Source organism: Mastigoproctus giganteus, chromosome 12 (assembly GCF_048544385.1).
Source record: "Mastigoproctus giganteus isolate SK-2022 chromosome 12, ASM4854438v1, whole genome shotgun sequence".
In the NCBI taxonomy this organism is placed as follows: Eukaryota; Metazoa; Arthropoda; class Arachnida; order Uropygi; family Thelyphonidae; genus Mastigoproctus; species Mastigoproctus giganteus.
The window spans coordinates 173,555,325-173,573,498 of NC_143586.1; the positions used below are offsets into that span (position 1 = coordinate 173,555,325).

The 18,174-nt window shown below is 36.7% G+C and overlaps 1 protein-coding gene across 5 annotated transcripts in view; it reads left to right on the top strand.

Moving 5' to 3' along the window:
- The window catches only part of LOC150077602 (1-phosphatidylinositol 4,5-bisphosphate phosphodiesterase delta-4-like), a 298,832-nt gene that overhangs the window by 129,310 nt on the left and 151,348 nt on the right, over positions 1-18,174 (top strand). For 4 of the 5 annotated variants that reach the window (XM_090386233.1, XM_090386234.1, XM_090386232.1 and 1 more), the window contains one exon: positions 17,645-17,812. In XM_090386233.1, the coding sequence (XP_090242359.1) occupies positions 17,755-17,812 (58 nt within the window). In that variant the 5' untranslated portion in view covers positions 17,645-17,754. Of the gene's footprint in view, positions 1-715; positions 1,072-17,644; positions 17,813-18,174 lie in introns of those variants that run through there. The other variant, XM_090386231.1, reaches the window with a different exon arrangement.

An 18,174-nucleotide genomic window follows, 5' to 3' on the forward strand; every position in this document is an offset into this window, starting at 1 on the left:
CTATGCTCTCGAATTGATCCCTCTAACCTCAACACTGTTTCGTTTGTCGGTCCTACCAACACGCCACTGTTGTCCGCCTCCTTTTTGAGCAGAATAATTCAATTCCCACTTCTGTAATGCTCCTTAACAATAAACTCTTTATTGCTCAATGCTTGTACTGTTTTGCCATTTTATTCTAGTCACCTGGATCAGCGTTGCCAATAAAATTTACAAAGCTTTCTCTACAGAGTAATGACGCTGTTGATACGAAAAATTTGAAGCTCACGAAACTGCAAAGAAATAGCATAATGATCAAAAAAAGCACCCGTGTATCCAATATAAAGAGGAGCAGTAAACTGCAATTTATTTATAAATTCAAAAAATTATTCTCCTTGCAATAATACTGAATATCTATTTTGTCTAGTGATGATTGATGCAAATCAGGTTTGTACATCCGCATTAATTAAAGTTATCCTGTAACGTGTACTGTGTTAAAGATCTTAATATTAAAATAAGATTAATACACTACACGATGCTCTTTTGCTTATGTCGAGGTCGGATGATCAGAATCTGATACCTGTTGGCAAATAGCCATGTGAGACTCTTGTGTACGCAATCCATAGCATTGAAGTATGTTTGTAATAGTGGGACAATGCATAGTATTAGCCTCCATTTTATGACGCAGTACATCGTATTTCACCGTGTTTACTCAGTAATCACTAGAGAAACCTGTGTTGTGCATAATTTCTTCCAGCAATCATTTTATTAGAAAAGTGACCGTAGTATTTGTGAAGAAAACGAATGTGGAGGTAGTGTTATAGTTGCAAAATATGTAAAGTTACGTTCACATGAGGCTATTTTAGTGCTATGTCAGAAACTGCAAATTGTTCGGTCATCACTGTCACACCTTGATACGCCTCCAGACGTGATTTTGAGATGCTGGACATAAGAGATGTTTCTTTCGGAATGGTAGTTATCCGAGACTGTTAGGATTAATAGGACAAAATCTCCCGTTACTGACTAATTTCATGGAATCCTCTTTGTTATCCATGTTCAGAAATTGGAAGGTGCGGCCCATCAGTGCTAATGCGTGTAAGTGTTGTCTTATTTTAGTATTTGTTCTTTTACTTTGAGTAATGAACTTCACGATACTTGTTCCTTAATCGTCAGTAGATAACTAAAACAAGAGAAGCTCTCAGATGAAATTTTCCCATAGATTTTTCAGTCTTCGCGAGGCACTTCAATATAACTTTTCAGATGCCACCTAGACCTGCTGGCCTAGTAGTGTCGGACCTGCTATTTTCTTTAACAGGCACCTGTGTTTGTATATTTTTAGATTTTGTATTATGTGAGTTGGTTCGCTTTCAGTTTGTTTAGTAATCCGTTGTAACTTGGCCAATTCCCGATGTTTTTGATTTAAAATAAGTTTGCGCAAAGAACCGGTTATAAGGGGCGCTACTAGTCAATTTTCAAAATTAACTAGAAAAACTTTGGCTTGTACAGTTGGCAGGAAGAGAAGTCAAAAAAAATGACTTGCATAGAACTGGTTTTAGTGGTAGGGTGTTTTTTTTTTTTTTTTTTTTTCTTTCTTTTTAATAGCTTTGTTACTGCACGAAAGCTGAAATTCGACAAATGCCTGCAAAACTACGGGAAGAAATATAGGACTTGTAGTTTTTAACTGAGGCCAGATAAATACTAATGATTTTAAAGGAAAGAAACCTTATGTTCATGACACTGACTTTGTCGAGTTGTGGCGACAATTTCTAAAAGTTTATTACAATAGAAGCTCCCTTAACCAATTTAAGTTCTCGTTCAACTTTAAAGAAACCAAAATTAGAGACGGTAGACAATACGCTGTGGCTGATGCAAGAAAGACAACACGAACTGGAGTTCGTGTTGAAATCATCCATGAAAGCAGCATCAAAGAAAAGGTCTTGATCTTCCGATAAAATATTGATGGTACAGAAAGTTTGCGCAAGTGGTAGATGGTTTGTACGTCAGAAAAAATGTCAAGGTATTTGTGTATTGAATATTAGCGGGAAGAGATCTACTGATCAGCCTGCTTCTCAAAGTTTAGATTTAAGGTAATTTATCAACAGAATTTGATTGCAGCTCTACAACATGGACGAAACACGTCTAAATTATAAAATGTTACCCACAAAAACGATAAATTGTTGGTAAATCAACTAATCCTAGAACTTTACCAGTTTACTACCACTCACAAACATTCAAGAAAATGAACTTTGCCTGAAAAGGATATTCTCTTTCTGAATAACGCATTCCAATTGTGAGGAACTTAAAGAAGGGGAAATAAAGGTCATGTTTTACCGCCGTGTAATTATTATTATTAGCCATATGGTGCAAGGAAGCCTGAGGCTTATGCTGCACCAGCCAAAAAAAATTCCCAAGAGAGAGACTGAGACTTGATCCACCCTATGGATTAAGAGGTTCTGCAATATCTACAGAGACATAGGCGAAAGATTTTGATTAAAAGTTATGAACATAGAGATGTTTACAATATAGAACTAGCAAGAAACAAAAATCATTTAATAAACCTTGGAGAAAACTTTGGCCTTGAAGTTGTTGACATTACTAACAAAAGAACTGGCCTGCAAGGAGTAATGATGAACACAGTTTATTAACTTATTTTAGGCAAATAGAAGATTTATAGGAAGATTTATAGAAGACATACAGTGAAATTCAAAGATTAATAGAAGACATACAGTGAAAAAGGGCCAAACATTTCTGAACCATCCGCCAAAAACGCCATAGATATAAAGTTAAAATGAAATTTGATGTGAGGTGCAAAATTCAAAATATAGTTGAGTTAAATTGGGAAATGGTAAATTGTACAGATTCCACCATTATATCTAAGGTAATTGTAAGTTACCTAACTGTAAGTGTAAGTCCCTTTCCTAAATGCAAAACTAATATAATGTAGTTTTAGACAATTTAAGTAAATAAATTAATTTTATTTTTTTTCAGTTTTATTGCCCTGTCACTGACCTGCTAGAGCTTTTTTCTAAAACATTACCGTTAAGTCAGTTCAGATACCCAGTGGACTTAAGGATACTCTCGACATACTTACTGCCATCTCTGTTTTCCTCATTAAACGTATGAGATACAGCGATTAAGCCATGTTGGGGGTACAGGTACCTTAGAAAATAGGGTATATATCACCTGAATAAAATTAAAGAACTGCAACTCCTGTCTGTTAAATTGTTAATATTGCAATCGATTTTTGACCATATTTCATGAAATATCTAATGCCATCTCGCTTAGTTTTGAATGGGGCTGTCCCTGCATTTTACCATTCGTTAGTTTGAAGTGGAAAACTGTCTTCTCTCAACAAAAATACGGATGCCAATTTTCTTGTGTAGTGTGTTGCAATCTGACTTGCGAAAGCTTATTTTTACATTAGCTCCAATGATGTGGCGTTATTTTAATGGATTCACGTGGAAGATTACTTGGAACACTTATTGCTTCAGTGTAAAAGGAAAGCGGCCTATTTATTAATTTTTATAATAGCTCGGTGGGTGACTCACTACCCAAACATACATATCTAGTACAGTATATATACCCAGAAATTCAACTGATTAGATACGTGTTCCACTGCACAGCTGGCACTTTTATCAGAATACTCTACTCTTATGGTTACGGTAAATTATTTGGCAAATGCTAACTAAGACTGCTTCCTGCATCTCATTAATTATAATTCACTTCCAAGGTTTTCGCGTGTGCTATTTTTTATTAAGCGGATTACTTACTTTATCATCCACTGCCAAATTAATGAGGCGGCACCAAAAAGTTCTTCACCAGTTTAATATTGCTGCATCTGCTTAAGCCTTGTTCGATATGTGCTACCCTCACAAAAATATCTGGACAGCATCACGTTTGTAAACAGAAGTTTTAATGAATGAATCGATAAGCTGTAGACCAATCACTTACCCTGCTAGCAGCGTCGATCTGCCTTGGGACATTTTCAACCAGTTCCTTGTAGCAGAAAGTAAGTATTTCTGTCCATTCTTCCTTGGTGAAATCGCTCAGCTATAGAAGAGGGAAATATTGACAGCACCCTGATGAAACATTCCATTTCAGCCCAATGTTCATTTGAATGCAAGTCTATACTCTGGGCCTGTCAAGAAGTTGTCGGACTTTTTCTTTCAAATCAAGTAACTGTTTTTATAGTGAAAGGAAGCCACAGGCTTTTTCTGCACTAGCCAAAAAAATATATATATATTTAAAATATTAAAAATAAATATATAAAAAGAAAAACTACTTGTTTCTCTCTTCACGTAGGTAACTATCCAGTTGACCTTTGAGTTTCTCCAAGCTGACAGGCTCCATCACAAATGGAGCAACTTATTCCGGCAATTAACAACTGGCTGGCTAAAAGAAAAATTTAATTCAGGTTAAATCGCTTTCCCTGTAATTTCAATTTATGGACCGTAGTTTTCAAATCATAAGTTTTTTTTTTTTTTTTTTTTTTGTCAGAAATTTTCTCAGCGTCTTATAAAACTCAACCAGGTCCCTTCAAAGTGCATGGTTGCCAAGCTCCTGTAGACCATTCGAAGCCTTTTCTCATACAGATGTCCTTTTACAGATCTCGCCAAGCAGGCTGACTTTGGACCCTTTCAACAAGCTCAATGTCTAATTTTTTGGATGCGATCTTCACTGGATTGCGATCTCCCCATCTCTACAAGGTGTTCCATAGGACGCCATGAACCTTCCTTGCCGCCTGTCTATATTGTTCAGAGAATTTCATGTCCGACCGTATCGTAACTCCCAAATATTTCTTCATCTACTGTTTTTAGTTCAACTCCACCAAGTCGGTGTAATGTTTTTTTTTTTTTTTTTGCTGTTCAAGTGTGACCTTGCATTTAGTTGCATTAAAACATATTTGCTATCTTTCTGACTATCCCTGAGGTCCAAGTCGTCCCGAAGGAGCGCCCATCATTAAATATTCTCTTAAATATCTGATATTGACATTACACCACTCTGCCTCCTGTCGTGCAGCCATCTACGATCCATCCAAACCAGTGACACTTTAGGTTGTGACTCCAGTAACCTCTGCCTAACAGGAAGACGTTGTTATTTGGTTTTTAGGAGTATTAGCAACTAAGGCAATATGCTCCGGGGATATGCGGTGGTCATTCCCTGACCTTTCTGCATCCTCCGTATTTGGTGGTCACGGGCTCGAACCCCGGTCTAATCAAGAAGCGTGTGCTACGCACTGCTGCTCCTGGCTACGGAGGTGCCATAGTCTGCTGTGTCCTCATAGAAGTTTCGATTTCATCATAGCTGATAAACGGTTCAGGTTGAGCAGGCCAGGTTCCGTGATTTCACCACTTCTCACTCGTTTGGAGAGGTCTGGTTGGAGTCTCGTCACTGACCTGAAGAATTTCTAAGACCCTTCAATCGAAGCTGTGTTAGCCGATCCTAGATGGAGGGAGCAGTATTCTCTCCCCGGGTTTCCAGCCCACACACGAGAAATCGGCCATGAACACACTGTACCTATATAACAGGATCTCATCCAGCCATCATTTCTCTTTTTCAGCTCTTTTTAAATGAAAACGCAGATGGAATTCTCTTATCTGACGAATTCAGTATTGCTCAAGAGTTTGCCAAACACTTTTCTAGAATTCAAACAAATGATACATTGAGACCTGCCTCATTTCCTGACTTCACACCTGTTAAAGATGATATCCTCATTAATCTCTTTATCTCTGATGAAGATTTAAATTCGGCATTAAAAAGCATGAGAAATGACTATACTAGAGGCCCAGATGACATTCCAGGCTTATTTTGGAAAAGGACTGTCAGTACATTGAAACCCCTCATACTGCGGATCTTCAACCTGTCTCTCAGGCTGGGGAAGTATCCTAAGCACTTTAAGCAGGTTAATATAGTTCCTATTTTCAAAAAAGGTGATAAAAATGACGTATGCGATTACAGACCCATAACCTTGCAAAACAGCCTGGCTAAACTCTTCGACACAGCAGTGCACAAACATCTCTTCGAATTCTTCAAGCCTTTTATCAATCAGAATCAACATGGTTTCTGCAGTGGCAAGTCAGTAGTCACAAATTTACTTCCTTTCTGGCAATACACCTCTGAAGCTCTTGATAACCACCTACAAGTTGATGCAGTCTACACAGACATATCTAAGGCATTTGATAAAGTCCCGCACGAACAACTTCTGGAAAAACTTAAGCTATATGGTATCCGTGACCCTTTGCTCTCATGGCTACGCAGCTATATTACGCATCGTTCCTTGAGCGTTATCATCGATCAAGTGAACTCAGACTGTTTTATACCACTAAGCGGAGTACCACAAGGCTCTCCCTTAGGTCCTCTTCTCTTCATTGTTTTCGTAAATGATCTTCCTTCTTTCATCTACACCTCCAATGTTCAAGTTGCTCTCTATGCAGATGATCTTAAGATCTACTCAGCAGTGAAGGAGACTACCGATTCTCAACAGCTTCAATGTGCTCTTAACAAATTCTCTCTGTGGCTATCTCTGAATGGCTTGTCTGCTAACCCCTCGAAGTGCAAAGTAATCTCTTTCTCATCTTGCAGATCTCCACAACTAATGAATACGGAGTATAGTATTAACTCTGTGATCATCGAAAGGTGTGACCAAGTTAACGACTTAGGGATTCTCTTTTCCAGCAGTGCTAAATTCGATGCCCATGTCCTTAAAATCACCAGCAAAGCATTCAAAACACTGGGATTCATCAAACGGAACACATACAAGTTCAAAAGCTACAGATATGCGGTTATCCTCTATAAAACTATTGTTCTGCCAATCCTTGAATTCAGTTCACCCATCTGGAATCCTCACACAAAGACTTTAACTAACAAAATTGAAGCAGTCCAAAAAAACTTTGTCCGTTACCTTACGTACCGCAATCCTCTATTCTATCACTCAGTGTATTATGAATCGCTGTGTGATTACTTTCATCTGAGGCCTCTGTGCACCAGAAGAGTTACTGCTGACATCGCCCTTCTAGCCAAAGTAATCACTGGAATTTACGAAGCATCTGATATCCTAAGTAAAATAAACTTCAATGCTCCTTGTAGACAAGTCAGGAACCTTACACCGTTTCGCCTTGACTCTGCCAACACGGACTTAATGAAGTTCAGTCCACTGAACAGAATCAGCAAATCAGCAAATGACTCTCGCATTGACTTCTTTGACGACTCTCAATCACTGATGAACTCCATCCACAAGTTTGCCTCTTCTCTTAAACTGCAAAGTGACTAGCTCACATCTAATTATTGTAGCTTATTATTTGTTATATTATTTTTCTATTCTCTAACTGATTAATTATTACTTGTTTTACCGGTAACTTAACTTAATACAATCCTCTTTTGTACATATGCTTTTATTGTTTGAATCTCTATCAATGTTTATCGTCCTGTTGGATTTCATATTATTGTTATTATATTTATTGATCTGATCTCAGATACACTGTTAATGGTTACCTGTTGTGTATCTTGTTATTAATAAAATAAAATAAAAATAAAATAAAATAAAATGTTAAGCAAAGAAAACTGACTAAATAAATTTTTGTCAAAAAATAAAGTGAATAAATCGTATTTATTCACTTAGCTTTTTAAGCTCCCTTGCTTAGTAAGCAAGGAGCAAAAAAAAAAAAAAAATCCACCGTGTACTTTACTGATATCCGGTGTCTGTAAAGTACACCGGTGGACTTTAGCGTTCTTTTTTTTTTTTTTTTTAAATTAAATATGTATACGTTTTGAATATGAGAATTGGATTTTTCCCAGTAGTATCTTTGAAAATAAAGGGTGGAATCAAAAAGTGAATAGTCTAATTTTTCAAAATTTAAAAAAAAATGAGAAAAAATGGCTATTTGGGGGTAGGGGGGGGGAAGCATTCTCATTCGTTTTTGTGATTTTGTTTAGAAGATGCAACATATTCATTGTTTCGAAGTCTCGGAAGTAGCACCACATTACTTTCTCAAATATTGAATTTCTCATAAATAGTAAGAGTACCTCCAACGGGGTCAATAAATTGACTTCCATATTTTGTATTCGTCCATTTTATCCTCAGAAGGACTAGGAAGTTCATAAATCGTTGTTTTGTCCGAATCCAACTTGAATCTTCATCACTGCCATCAATTAGTATTATTACTGGGTTGCACAACCCTTCCATCACGGCATCTTTTCTCCAGTATTCTTCTTCCAAATTCGATACATAAGCACAATGTTTTTTCCAAGTTTCTTCTTCGATCGATAATTCTTACAATCTGTCCACAGCTATATCTCCAGTAATATTAATTTCTAATGTATTTTTTTTTTAAATCTGCTCATGCAATGATGGCAGCGGTCTTAAAACTAGGAATTCTTTTTTGTTAAAGCATGGAATCAAATTTATATATTTCAACTTGAGAATTACGTTTTGCAAAATCCTAAGAGTTAAAAACTTTTCTGAGATCATCGCGGAAACCGTTATTCCAAAAAACCAATATATATAGATTTTTTATTTCCTTGTTTTAACGATACATAAGCATGAAGAATTTTATGCTTATGTATCGAATCTTTTCTCATTTATGTAAAAATCTTGAACAGTTAACTTCTCATTCGACTTCTACAAAAGATACGCCACGCTAAACGAAGATTTAAAAGTTGGATTCTTGTTATCTTTCCCTTCCCTCCTAATTTTTTTAATGATTGTTTCCAAAAATCCCGTGGCGACACTTACTCACTTTGTTTAATTTAATTTGGTCCTTGAGGCTGTCACAGATATTCTCTAAGTTATGACGAGCTCGTTTTTGATAGCTGGGAGAATAAAACACTGAAGGGACTAATATTCAGGTGACACTCGAGCCAAATGGACTGAATTTCGGCGAAGTCTGGTCTTTCCTTTGCTTGAAACTTAACAATGGGGGACTGTTTATAACCCTGGGTATAACCTGTGTGCATATCCTGAAATACGGCACCCAGGTATTGCAAACGCAAGCAGAAGGCTAGTTGGGGTGTCGTCCGCACCACATGGAGGAATTCCACCCCTACGTGTGTTGCCAAGCAATATTAGGTGACAAATGACTCATTAACCGGTGCTATACCAACACTGTTTATTGGAGGCTTGAAGTGGTAGAACCCATGTTTAGTCTTCAGAGCAAAGCTTCGCCCCCCCCCCATCTCTTTCGCCCTCGTGGGTAGAACAGCTGGTAGAATCGCTGTCCTCATACTGGGTGGAAAAGACCTGAGTTCGAATCCTGTCGATGATGGAAGGAATTTGTCTTTTTCACAACGTGGCTGAGATAGTCGGTCTCAGGCGCGGGTAGCATCGTTTTTTTTCTCCCGGAACCTCGGGTTTTTCGTCCAGAAAATAGAAAATCGACCACACGACATACGCAAATTACAAACAAGATACACAGTAACATGGCCTTAGTTGCCGATGGTCCTAAAATCCAACAACAACGACTCATCTCTTCCATCCTATAGTACGATTGATATCTTTTGAGGGTATGAGTGGCATCATGGCTAGTTCCAATCTTCCTTACATTTCGAGGGTACAACTCTTAAACGGTATTCGCAGGCTGGCGCTAAGTAGTCCACCAGACTGAACCTATTGGTAATTCTCTAGGAGGCTTCCGGATCAGATAGTGTATAATCTCGCTGCCTCTACTCTGCCAGATAGTGACTGGATGGAGCCCAAGTAGTGTACATGCGGGAGGCATTGTCGAGGCGTTATGTCAAGGAGCTGGGTATATTCTTGCCGCGTGATGAACCTTCACGCCGCTTACTACTGAATACACCATGAATAGTCAAATTAATAGAACTTGATCTGCCAAAAGATCAAACGCTTCTTCGTCCATTTCATAAATATATGTGGTCTCAATTTCAATCTGAGTGATGTCCATTTCCACTTAGTCTGTCAAGCTCAACATAATTTTTCTAACAGAATCCCAATTATCAATTGATTCAACCACTGCTCATCTCAGATGTCCTAATTATTCGCTGTACAATTCATTTTGCTTCAAAGGTGGTACTTGTGCATATGTTTTCTGTTATATTCCCTGTCAGACAATGTTAAATCTCTTTTCTTCAATCTTCTCTGGCTTAAAATCTCTACCCCACTCTGTCAAATTCATCTGTTGCTATTATCGTTCTCCCAACCCACTAATTACTTGGAACTCTTTGAAACTTTACTTTCTCCAGTCCAACTTTCCTAACAGTGAGAATTTTCCTTGGTGATTTTAATGTTCACAACTCCAGCTGGTCGAGATGCTGAAGCATTTTTGCAATTACTAATCAGACAATGTTAAATCTCCTTTCTTCAATCTTCTCTGGCTTAAAATCTCTACCCCACTCTGTCAAATTCATCTGTTGCTATTATCGTTCTCCCAACCCACTAATTACTTGGAACTCTTTGAAACTTGACTTTCTCCAGTCCAACTTTCCTAACAGTGAGAATTTTCCTTGGTGATTTTAATGTTCACAACTCCAGCTGGTCGAGATGCTGAAGCATTTTTGCAATTACTAATCAGACAATGTTAAATCTCTTTTCTTCAATCTTCTCTGGCTTAAAATCTCTACCCCACTCTGTCAAATTCATCTGTTGCTATTATCGTTCTCCCAACCCACTAATTACTTGGAACTCTTTGAAACTTGACTTTCTCCAGTCCAACTTTCCTAACAGTGAGAATTTTCCTTGGTGATTTTAATGTTCACAACTCCAGCTGGTCGAGATGCTGAAGCATTTTTGCAATTACTAATCAGACAATGTTAAATCTCTTTTCTTCAATCTTCTCTGGCTTAAAATCTCTACCCCACTCTGTCAAATTCATCTGTTGCTATTATCGTTCTCCCAACCCACTAATTACTTGGAACTCTTTGAAACTTGACTTTCTCCAGTCCAACTTTCCTAACAGTGAGAATTTTCCTTGGTGATTTTAATGTTCACAACTCCAGCTGGTCGAGATGCTGAAGCATTTTTGCAATTACTAATCAGACAATGTTAAATCTCTTTTCTTCAATCTTCTCTGGCTTAAAATCTCTACCCCACTCTGTCAAATTCATCTGTTGCTATTATCGTTCTCCCAACCCACTAATTACTTGGAACTCTTTGAAACTTGACTTTCTCCAGTCCAACTTTCCTAACAGTGAGAATTTTCCTTGGTGATTTTAATGTTCACAACTCCAGCTGGTCGAGATGCTGAAGCATTTTTGCAATTACTAATCAGACAATGTTAAATCTCTTTTCTTCAATCTTCTCTGGCTTAAAATCTCTACCCCACTCTGTCAAATTCATCTGTTGCTATTATCGTTCTCCCAACCCACTAATTACTTGGAACTCTTTGAAACTTGACTTTCTCCAGTCCAACTTTCCTAACAGTGAGAATTTTCCTTGGTGGTTTTAATGTTCACAACTCCAGCTGGTCGAGATGCTGAAGCATTTTTGCAATTACTAATCAGACAATGTTAAATCTCTTTTCTTCAATCTTCTCTGGCTTAAAATCTCTACCCCACTCTGTCAAATTCATCTGTTGCTATTATCGTTCTCCCAACCCACTAATTACTTGGAACTCTTTGAAACTTGACTTTCTCCAGTCCAACTTTCCTAACAGTGAGAATTTTCCTTGGTGATTTTAATGTTCACAACTCCAGCTGGTCGAGATGCTGAAGCATTTTTGCAATTACTAATGACCTTGCACACAGTTCATTTACCTACCAGACAAAAACATATCCAACACTTTCTCACAAACAAATTATTGTCAATTATTATCAACTCAACGTGTACTGTTGCATTTCGGTGCGGTGGTACGTAGCCCTCGTGGGTATGTATCTATCCAGCTGATCTTGGAATTTCCCCAAGCTTTCAGCCTCAACCATCCACGAAGGACACTTATCGCAATAAGTCCAACCGCTGTCCAAAAGAACTTCCTGCAATCAATTCTGAACCTCTTCTCCGCGCCCCCCCACTCGTAATTTCAATTTATGGCCTACTTCTGAAATAACTTAACAGCGAAAATTTCACCCTCGTTCGTTTTACTTTCACCTTAATCAAATATTGTCTAAGGTGTCTACTTTCCATTTTAAAACATAAAAGATTTTTAAGAATGTGTTTTAAGGTGCTGCTTTTTCTAATGAAAAAAAAAAAAAAATTTCAAAGTTTTCCTAAGAAAAACAGTTCTTTGGCATTGTGACATGCAACCTGCAATCCTGAAGAACACGACAGAAGATGAGAAATCAAAGAACAGGCTTTTTGATTTCTCATCTTCACGGATGAGAAATTTTACTAAACTTTTGGTAAAACAAGATCGTGTTTTTATGCATTTCATTCGAAGCTTGTGGCCGCTTTTAAAATACCTAGAAGTTCAAGTCTAATGTCAACGAATATCTTCTTTCATATTAATGTCCAACCCATGCATGGTACTAAAATACCTCTCTGGTGATTGGGGTTTTTCATAAAAAAAAAAACTGCACCGGGGAGTCGTATTTAGAGTAAGTTAACAAAGAAACCTGACAGAGCCTTTAATTTACGCTTAAATGAATACTTATTATTCAGTGTAACTTTATACCTTTTTTTACTCTTTTGGAATCATGATAAGGAATTTCTTATTAGCTAATTTCATGCACATACACCTTCTGTTGACTTTGTTAGTCCGATGTTCGGCAATCGTTCACCCGTGAAAGATTGCAGACTATCGTAGCAACAGGTCCTCTAAACGCTGCCTAGTGGTAGAAATGGGGTCACTGACAGACTGGTGGGTTATCGCGTCATCACTATGATTGCGTTTATTTGTGTCGTGGTGGAGATTCAATGTCAAGATCAGCTGTGAGTTGCAGTGAAGCCTGTGGTCCACCGTCAACAGTATAGTATTTCTTAAAATGTCTTTGAATAAATGTGTCCTTCAGACATGCAGAAAGTAACGTTACCTTATTAATGTTACTTAGTCATTCTGAGATCGTAAACGAGTGATTCTGGAACATTATCTAGAGACAAGAGGAACAGTGACAGATACTGTTCTTCACAACCAATTAAAGTCAACAGTTCGGGAAAAACGTTGATTTGATGTTCCCTCAGTGAATCAGATACAAGAGATGAAGTTTGAGATATTACCCCATCCTCCACATTGTCAGATCTGGCCCAATGTGATTAACCTTTTTTTGGCGACGAAAAGAACGTATGAATTTATCAGTAAACTTACATAAACTAAGGAGGAATCTCGAGCTCGAGTGGTTTAGCAATTTCTGTCATTGGTATGGGATGGTGTCAATTGAATGTGCGCCATTACCCACTATCTTTTATTTCCACTGAGAGTAAACAATATCGGTGTTATCTACTCGTTTCTTTATCTTCAAAAATCACACGATCCTGATATTTCGATCAATAGCGTGCATTGCTTGAACAAATGTTCAAATCCAAAACGGGGAATCTAACTTTTTATGCAGCGCAATATTTCACGCCGCGCTTTAAATATCGGTAATGCACAAAATATTTATTTCAGCCTGTGGTCAGACGGGCGAATGAAAAAAAAAAAAAATAAAAATATATATATATATACAAAATATTAGTAAACGCTGAAGTTAATAAAATCGCAGCGTTTTTATTCGCTTGTTTGTCCTTAGTTTCAGAATTCTGTCTTTGGATGAAATTCTAGAATAAGGAGGAGAGAGAGAATGTACGGAGAAAAATAAAGAAAATATTAGCAGATTTCTATTTGTCCAATTTCAAAATACGAAAATTCATAGAAACCTCTTCTCTTGTTACGTGAAGACGGACGAACGGACATACTGAATAAGCGCTTCATGCATTTGTTTGAATGGAATAGAAAGCACTGCGAAGAACGAGCACGATTTCTTAAACAAACTGAATCCACCGATTACTATTAATGCAGACGGTATGATATAACTTATGCATCAACCATAAGACTTGGTTTACTAGAGGTAAACGCGAAAGTGCAGTAATACACGCGTTTGAGCTGACAGCGGTTCGATCTCACGTGACCGCTAATACGATTAATGATAATATTCTTGTCATAAGGGTTAACTGTAAACACTTTTGACCCGTGTGATCGTTTTGGAATGTAAATAGAACATTACCCCCTCGACCGACGTGCCTTTTCGGGTTACGAAGCTCAGAAATCGCACCACGTGGCTAAGTTTTGGGAAAAAATTCCTGAGTACAGTATAAGAGCTTTTAACCCTTGAGTACCTTGATAATCGAACGCATCTGAAGTGCAACATACTCGCCCTGGCATAATGGCAGCTCTTTGTTATGATATTAGCTGATTTTTCACAGCTGGTGGTTTTTTTTTTTTTATAGAGTTCGGTATCAGCATATTATCATAATTGTAAGTTGTCTCGAGCCTGTTTATTGATGCTTATTGAGTTTATGAATATTTTATAACTCAAATATATATATATATATATATATTATTTTTTTTTTTTTTTTTTGATCCAGTACCGGATTAGAAAACAAAACAATGAAAAGTACTATTATGTAATTTCCTACAACTTTTCTTGTAATGACAATCGAAACGTAGATGTATTTTAGTGTTAATTATAATGAAAGGGAAAAATTATCAAATGTGATGTAAAATTTGATTAGCAATTACCACAGTGGAAATGAGGTAGTCGTGTGGGTGTCTTTTGCTATATGTCGAATATGGACAGCCCATCATGACGATTGCCACTTTTTAGTGGCTGTATCAATGTTTAAAAAGTCTGCGGATCGAAAAGCTGTAGTGTGCCATAACAGACCATCCTCTATTGCTCCGATGCTACGCAGTGAAGACCTGCCAATTCCAATCCACCATTTAGAGAAGAGACCTTAGAATTAGATGCTATACAGGATAATTAGAATTTACACCTCAGAAGCTTCAAGTAAAACGACACAATTCCATAATCATCAAGAGTTGGATGATTCAATGGTGGAGTTCGGGTAATATAGATCTCCTGATATCTCGTTTAAAAGCATGGAATCTGTTGGATTCCAGCTGTATGCTTTCCACGCATATACATAAAAAAAAAAAAAACCACTAACATGTCGCTTATGCACTAGCAGAATCTGTGCTGCTGGTTTTATTTTATTTGATTGGCTTTATGAAGAAATTCGTATTACTCACAATCCAGACGAGTGATGTCTTTTTATAGACAGTTGGAGTAAAAGTTTGAATGGTGAAATGTATTCCGTTCAATGAAAAGTCTGAACGGGAATATATACCAATCAGTTCATTGGCGCACTCTGCTCATATATTAAAAATATATACGGAAATGTAAAGCATGTATTAGGGAAAGTATGATCGGTATAAATGATGTCTGTGTAAAATTCAAGATGCTGGTGTTCCTTCTGGGTTTGCAAGGTATTTTCGCTAAGTTCATTTATTTTCTCTTCCTCTGGGACAGCAGTGGTATACATTAGATCAGTACCACAAGAGAAGACAATTTGTCAGAATTGAGCTGCAGCCTGGCACACGATGTAGTAAACCATGCCTTGCTTCTACCACTCCATATCAAGCTGGGAGTGGTCAAACAATTTGTTAAACTTTTTAAAGCATTGGCTCTTCAAGGTTTGACACCTTCGAGCACACGAGTTGTAGTAATGTTCCCGGAGTGGTGCTGTTGAGTTTGAAAATAAACCGAAGGGGCATTTGTAGTTAAATTTCCGCCAACATACTGTAGTAGAGATTGTCCAGTGGGTTGTTGTTCTAATTGCAATAATACAAGAATATGAAACCATGACTTGTATTCTTAATAGCATGCCTGTATGAAATATCTCGCTGCCAGAAAATTGCAGATTCAAATTAGAATGAAAAGAAAAAAAAAGGCTTATATCATAGGTACTGAAAGACTAAAATAACTAGCAAAAATATTAAATTTTAGTGCTAGTTAAATAAAAACAAAGGCAAAATAATGCTAAAAATACATACCTTAGAGCTAGAAAATCATTCTAATCTCATAGGTGTAAATATCCTAAGAGATAATGGCAATCTTTTACGTTTGTAGAAACGAATCAATTAAATAAATAAAATACAAACACAAAATTAAAATAAAGGTTAACTTAAGCATCCTAAATAAATATAGGAAAAAATAATAAAAACTGAAATACGAAAAGAAGCATATTTACCCTGCATATTTATCAAGGGCTTAAAGTTCTCAAACTTGCTAAGCCCACGCTTCCCTTAACCTGTAAAATTTTCCCGGCGCCTCCCTTGAAGTAAAACATCTAACTGTGCAATTTCTTATCTTTAATATGTTAATGCAATAATTATTAATGTGTTGATGCGTTCTCTTCGTCAAAAACACCCCAAATTTCTATAATTATTTACATTAATAAATAATACAGATCAAATAGATTATATATCTAATAGTAAAAAAAAAAAGGAATTCATTTTTAATATTTGCCATGGAAATCTTATATAAACTATTACATCGTCCATGGTAAATTATGGTTCCTCCCCATGGCTTCGCGACGCACAGTTTGAGAATCGCCTTAAAGAAATCACAATACAACCTACAGCTCCCTCTAGTATCAGATAAAAAGTCAGTGTTTTTTAATGGTAAAAATATGCAATATTACAAAGAATATAGTAGAAACACTTTTTAAAAAAAAAGAACTGAAGTAGAATAATTTTCCTACTTGGTTCAAAATTACACTTAACAGAGCTATTGTAATAGCAGCTTGCACAATTCGAGTGTATTCTATAGCTCCAATAATCAAACTTGTTTTGATTACAGTATTGGAAAACCAATCAGCCCTTTTCCAATGTCGAACTAACTCGGACACGTGCTTTTAAAATAGCCGATAAATATTCCTTACGTCTTGGCGGGATTCGACCCGCCAGGACCTGATCAACCGTATGCCATATTTTGTGGGCATTATGGTGGTCTTATCGAATGAATTCTGCAAGTTTGTGACGGTAACAAGTTTTCTGTGTAATTTGTGTTTGTTTGTCTTGATAATACTCAGAAGCTCTCGGCATTAACTCAAATTATGCAAATCTAACGTCGTATATCTCGACTCTATATGCACAATATAGAAATATTCCAAAATTTCAACTCTTGCCAACATTGAGGCATTGAGAGAGATAAGGCGTCCCATCCCAGAAGGTGATTTTATAATCAGCCGGTATAAATGAGGCTCCCAAGACACTGACGATCATCTTGTGCAACTCCAAGATTTATTAAGCCTGGTTAGCGAAGTCGTGGTCAGTAACTTCTAAAATAGAACAGCTACACAATTCGAAATTCCGCGCGTTTAATTATAAAGCAGGGCTCGGAATACACACACTGGAATGCGTTCATTCGTCATATTAAAAGACATGTATACGTGTTATCCTGACGGTTACAATAGCTCAATTTTTTTTTTATTTCGAATCCTGTTGTAAACGTCCCTTGTTTACATTCTATTTTCAAAATAATCTCACACTGAACGTTTGCACCATCAAACTTGAAATCGAGTTTGTTAAACGAAACTGGCAGTTGCATATTGTTTGGAATCGAGTTTAGGTGAAAGGATTTTGAAATGATGAAAGCAAGTGACGGAGGACGTATGGGTCATTTTTTTTTAAAGACTGATGCCATGTAAGAAGACAGCCTTCCTCGAATCATTTCTGCCTGTTTATGTAATATAAATCTCTTAATTTATCGTTCTATTAAGTAATCAATTTTCATTTTATAATTTCAGGCGCTCCTATTCAAGTTGTCATTAATGATATATCAAAAGGAACACATTTATACAAGATACGAACTGCGGATCGCTTCTATAGGAGACTCTTTTCAGTTGATATTGAAAATATGCAATTAATTTACACACCTTCTAAAAAGACTGCTTGCAAAAGAGGAGATAATTTTGGTAAGTATTTTTTATGCAAATATAGTTTTTTTTTTTGTTTTTTTTTGTGAAAAAGGAATAAAATTTATAGTTCTGGGTATGTCCAGGAATGGGTTCAAGTATTTATAAATAGGCTAATTGTCTTCTATTTCATATTCTGGGTACTTCTCTCCGTGCTCTTAACAACCATATCAAACCTAAATCAATCTACCTATAGTAGCTATTTTTGATAAGGACATAAAACGTTCCATCCATTTAATTTCTTTTACTTCACCTTTTCTTCCGTTCTTCTTTTGATTTACGATTTCTTATGATTTAGTTCAATGTTAATTTTCATAGTTTCATTTAGTAATTATGAAAATTAGGTCTTGTCTGTTTATGTT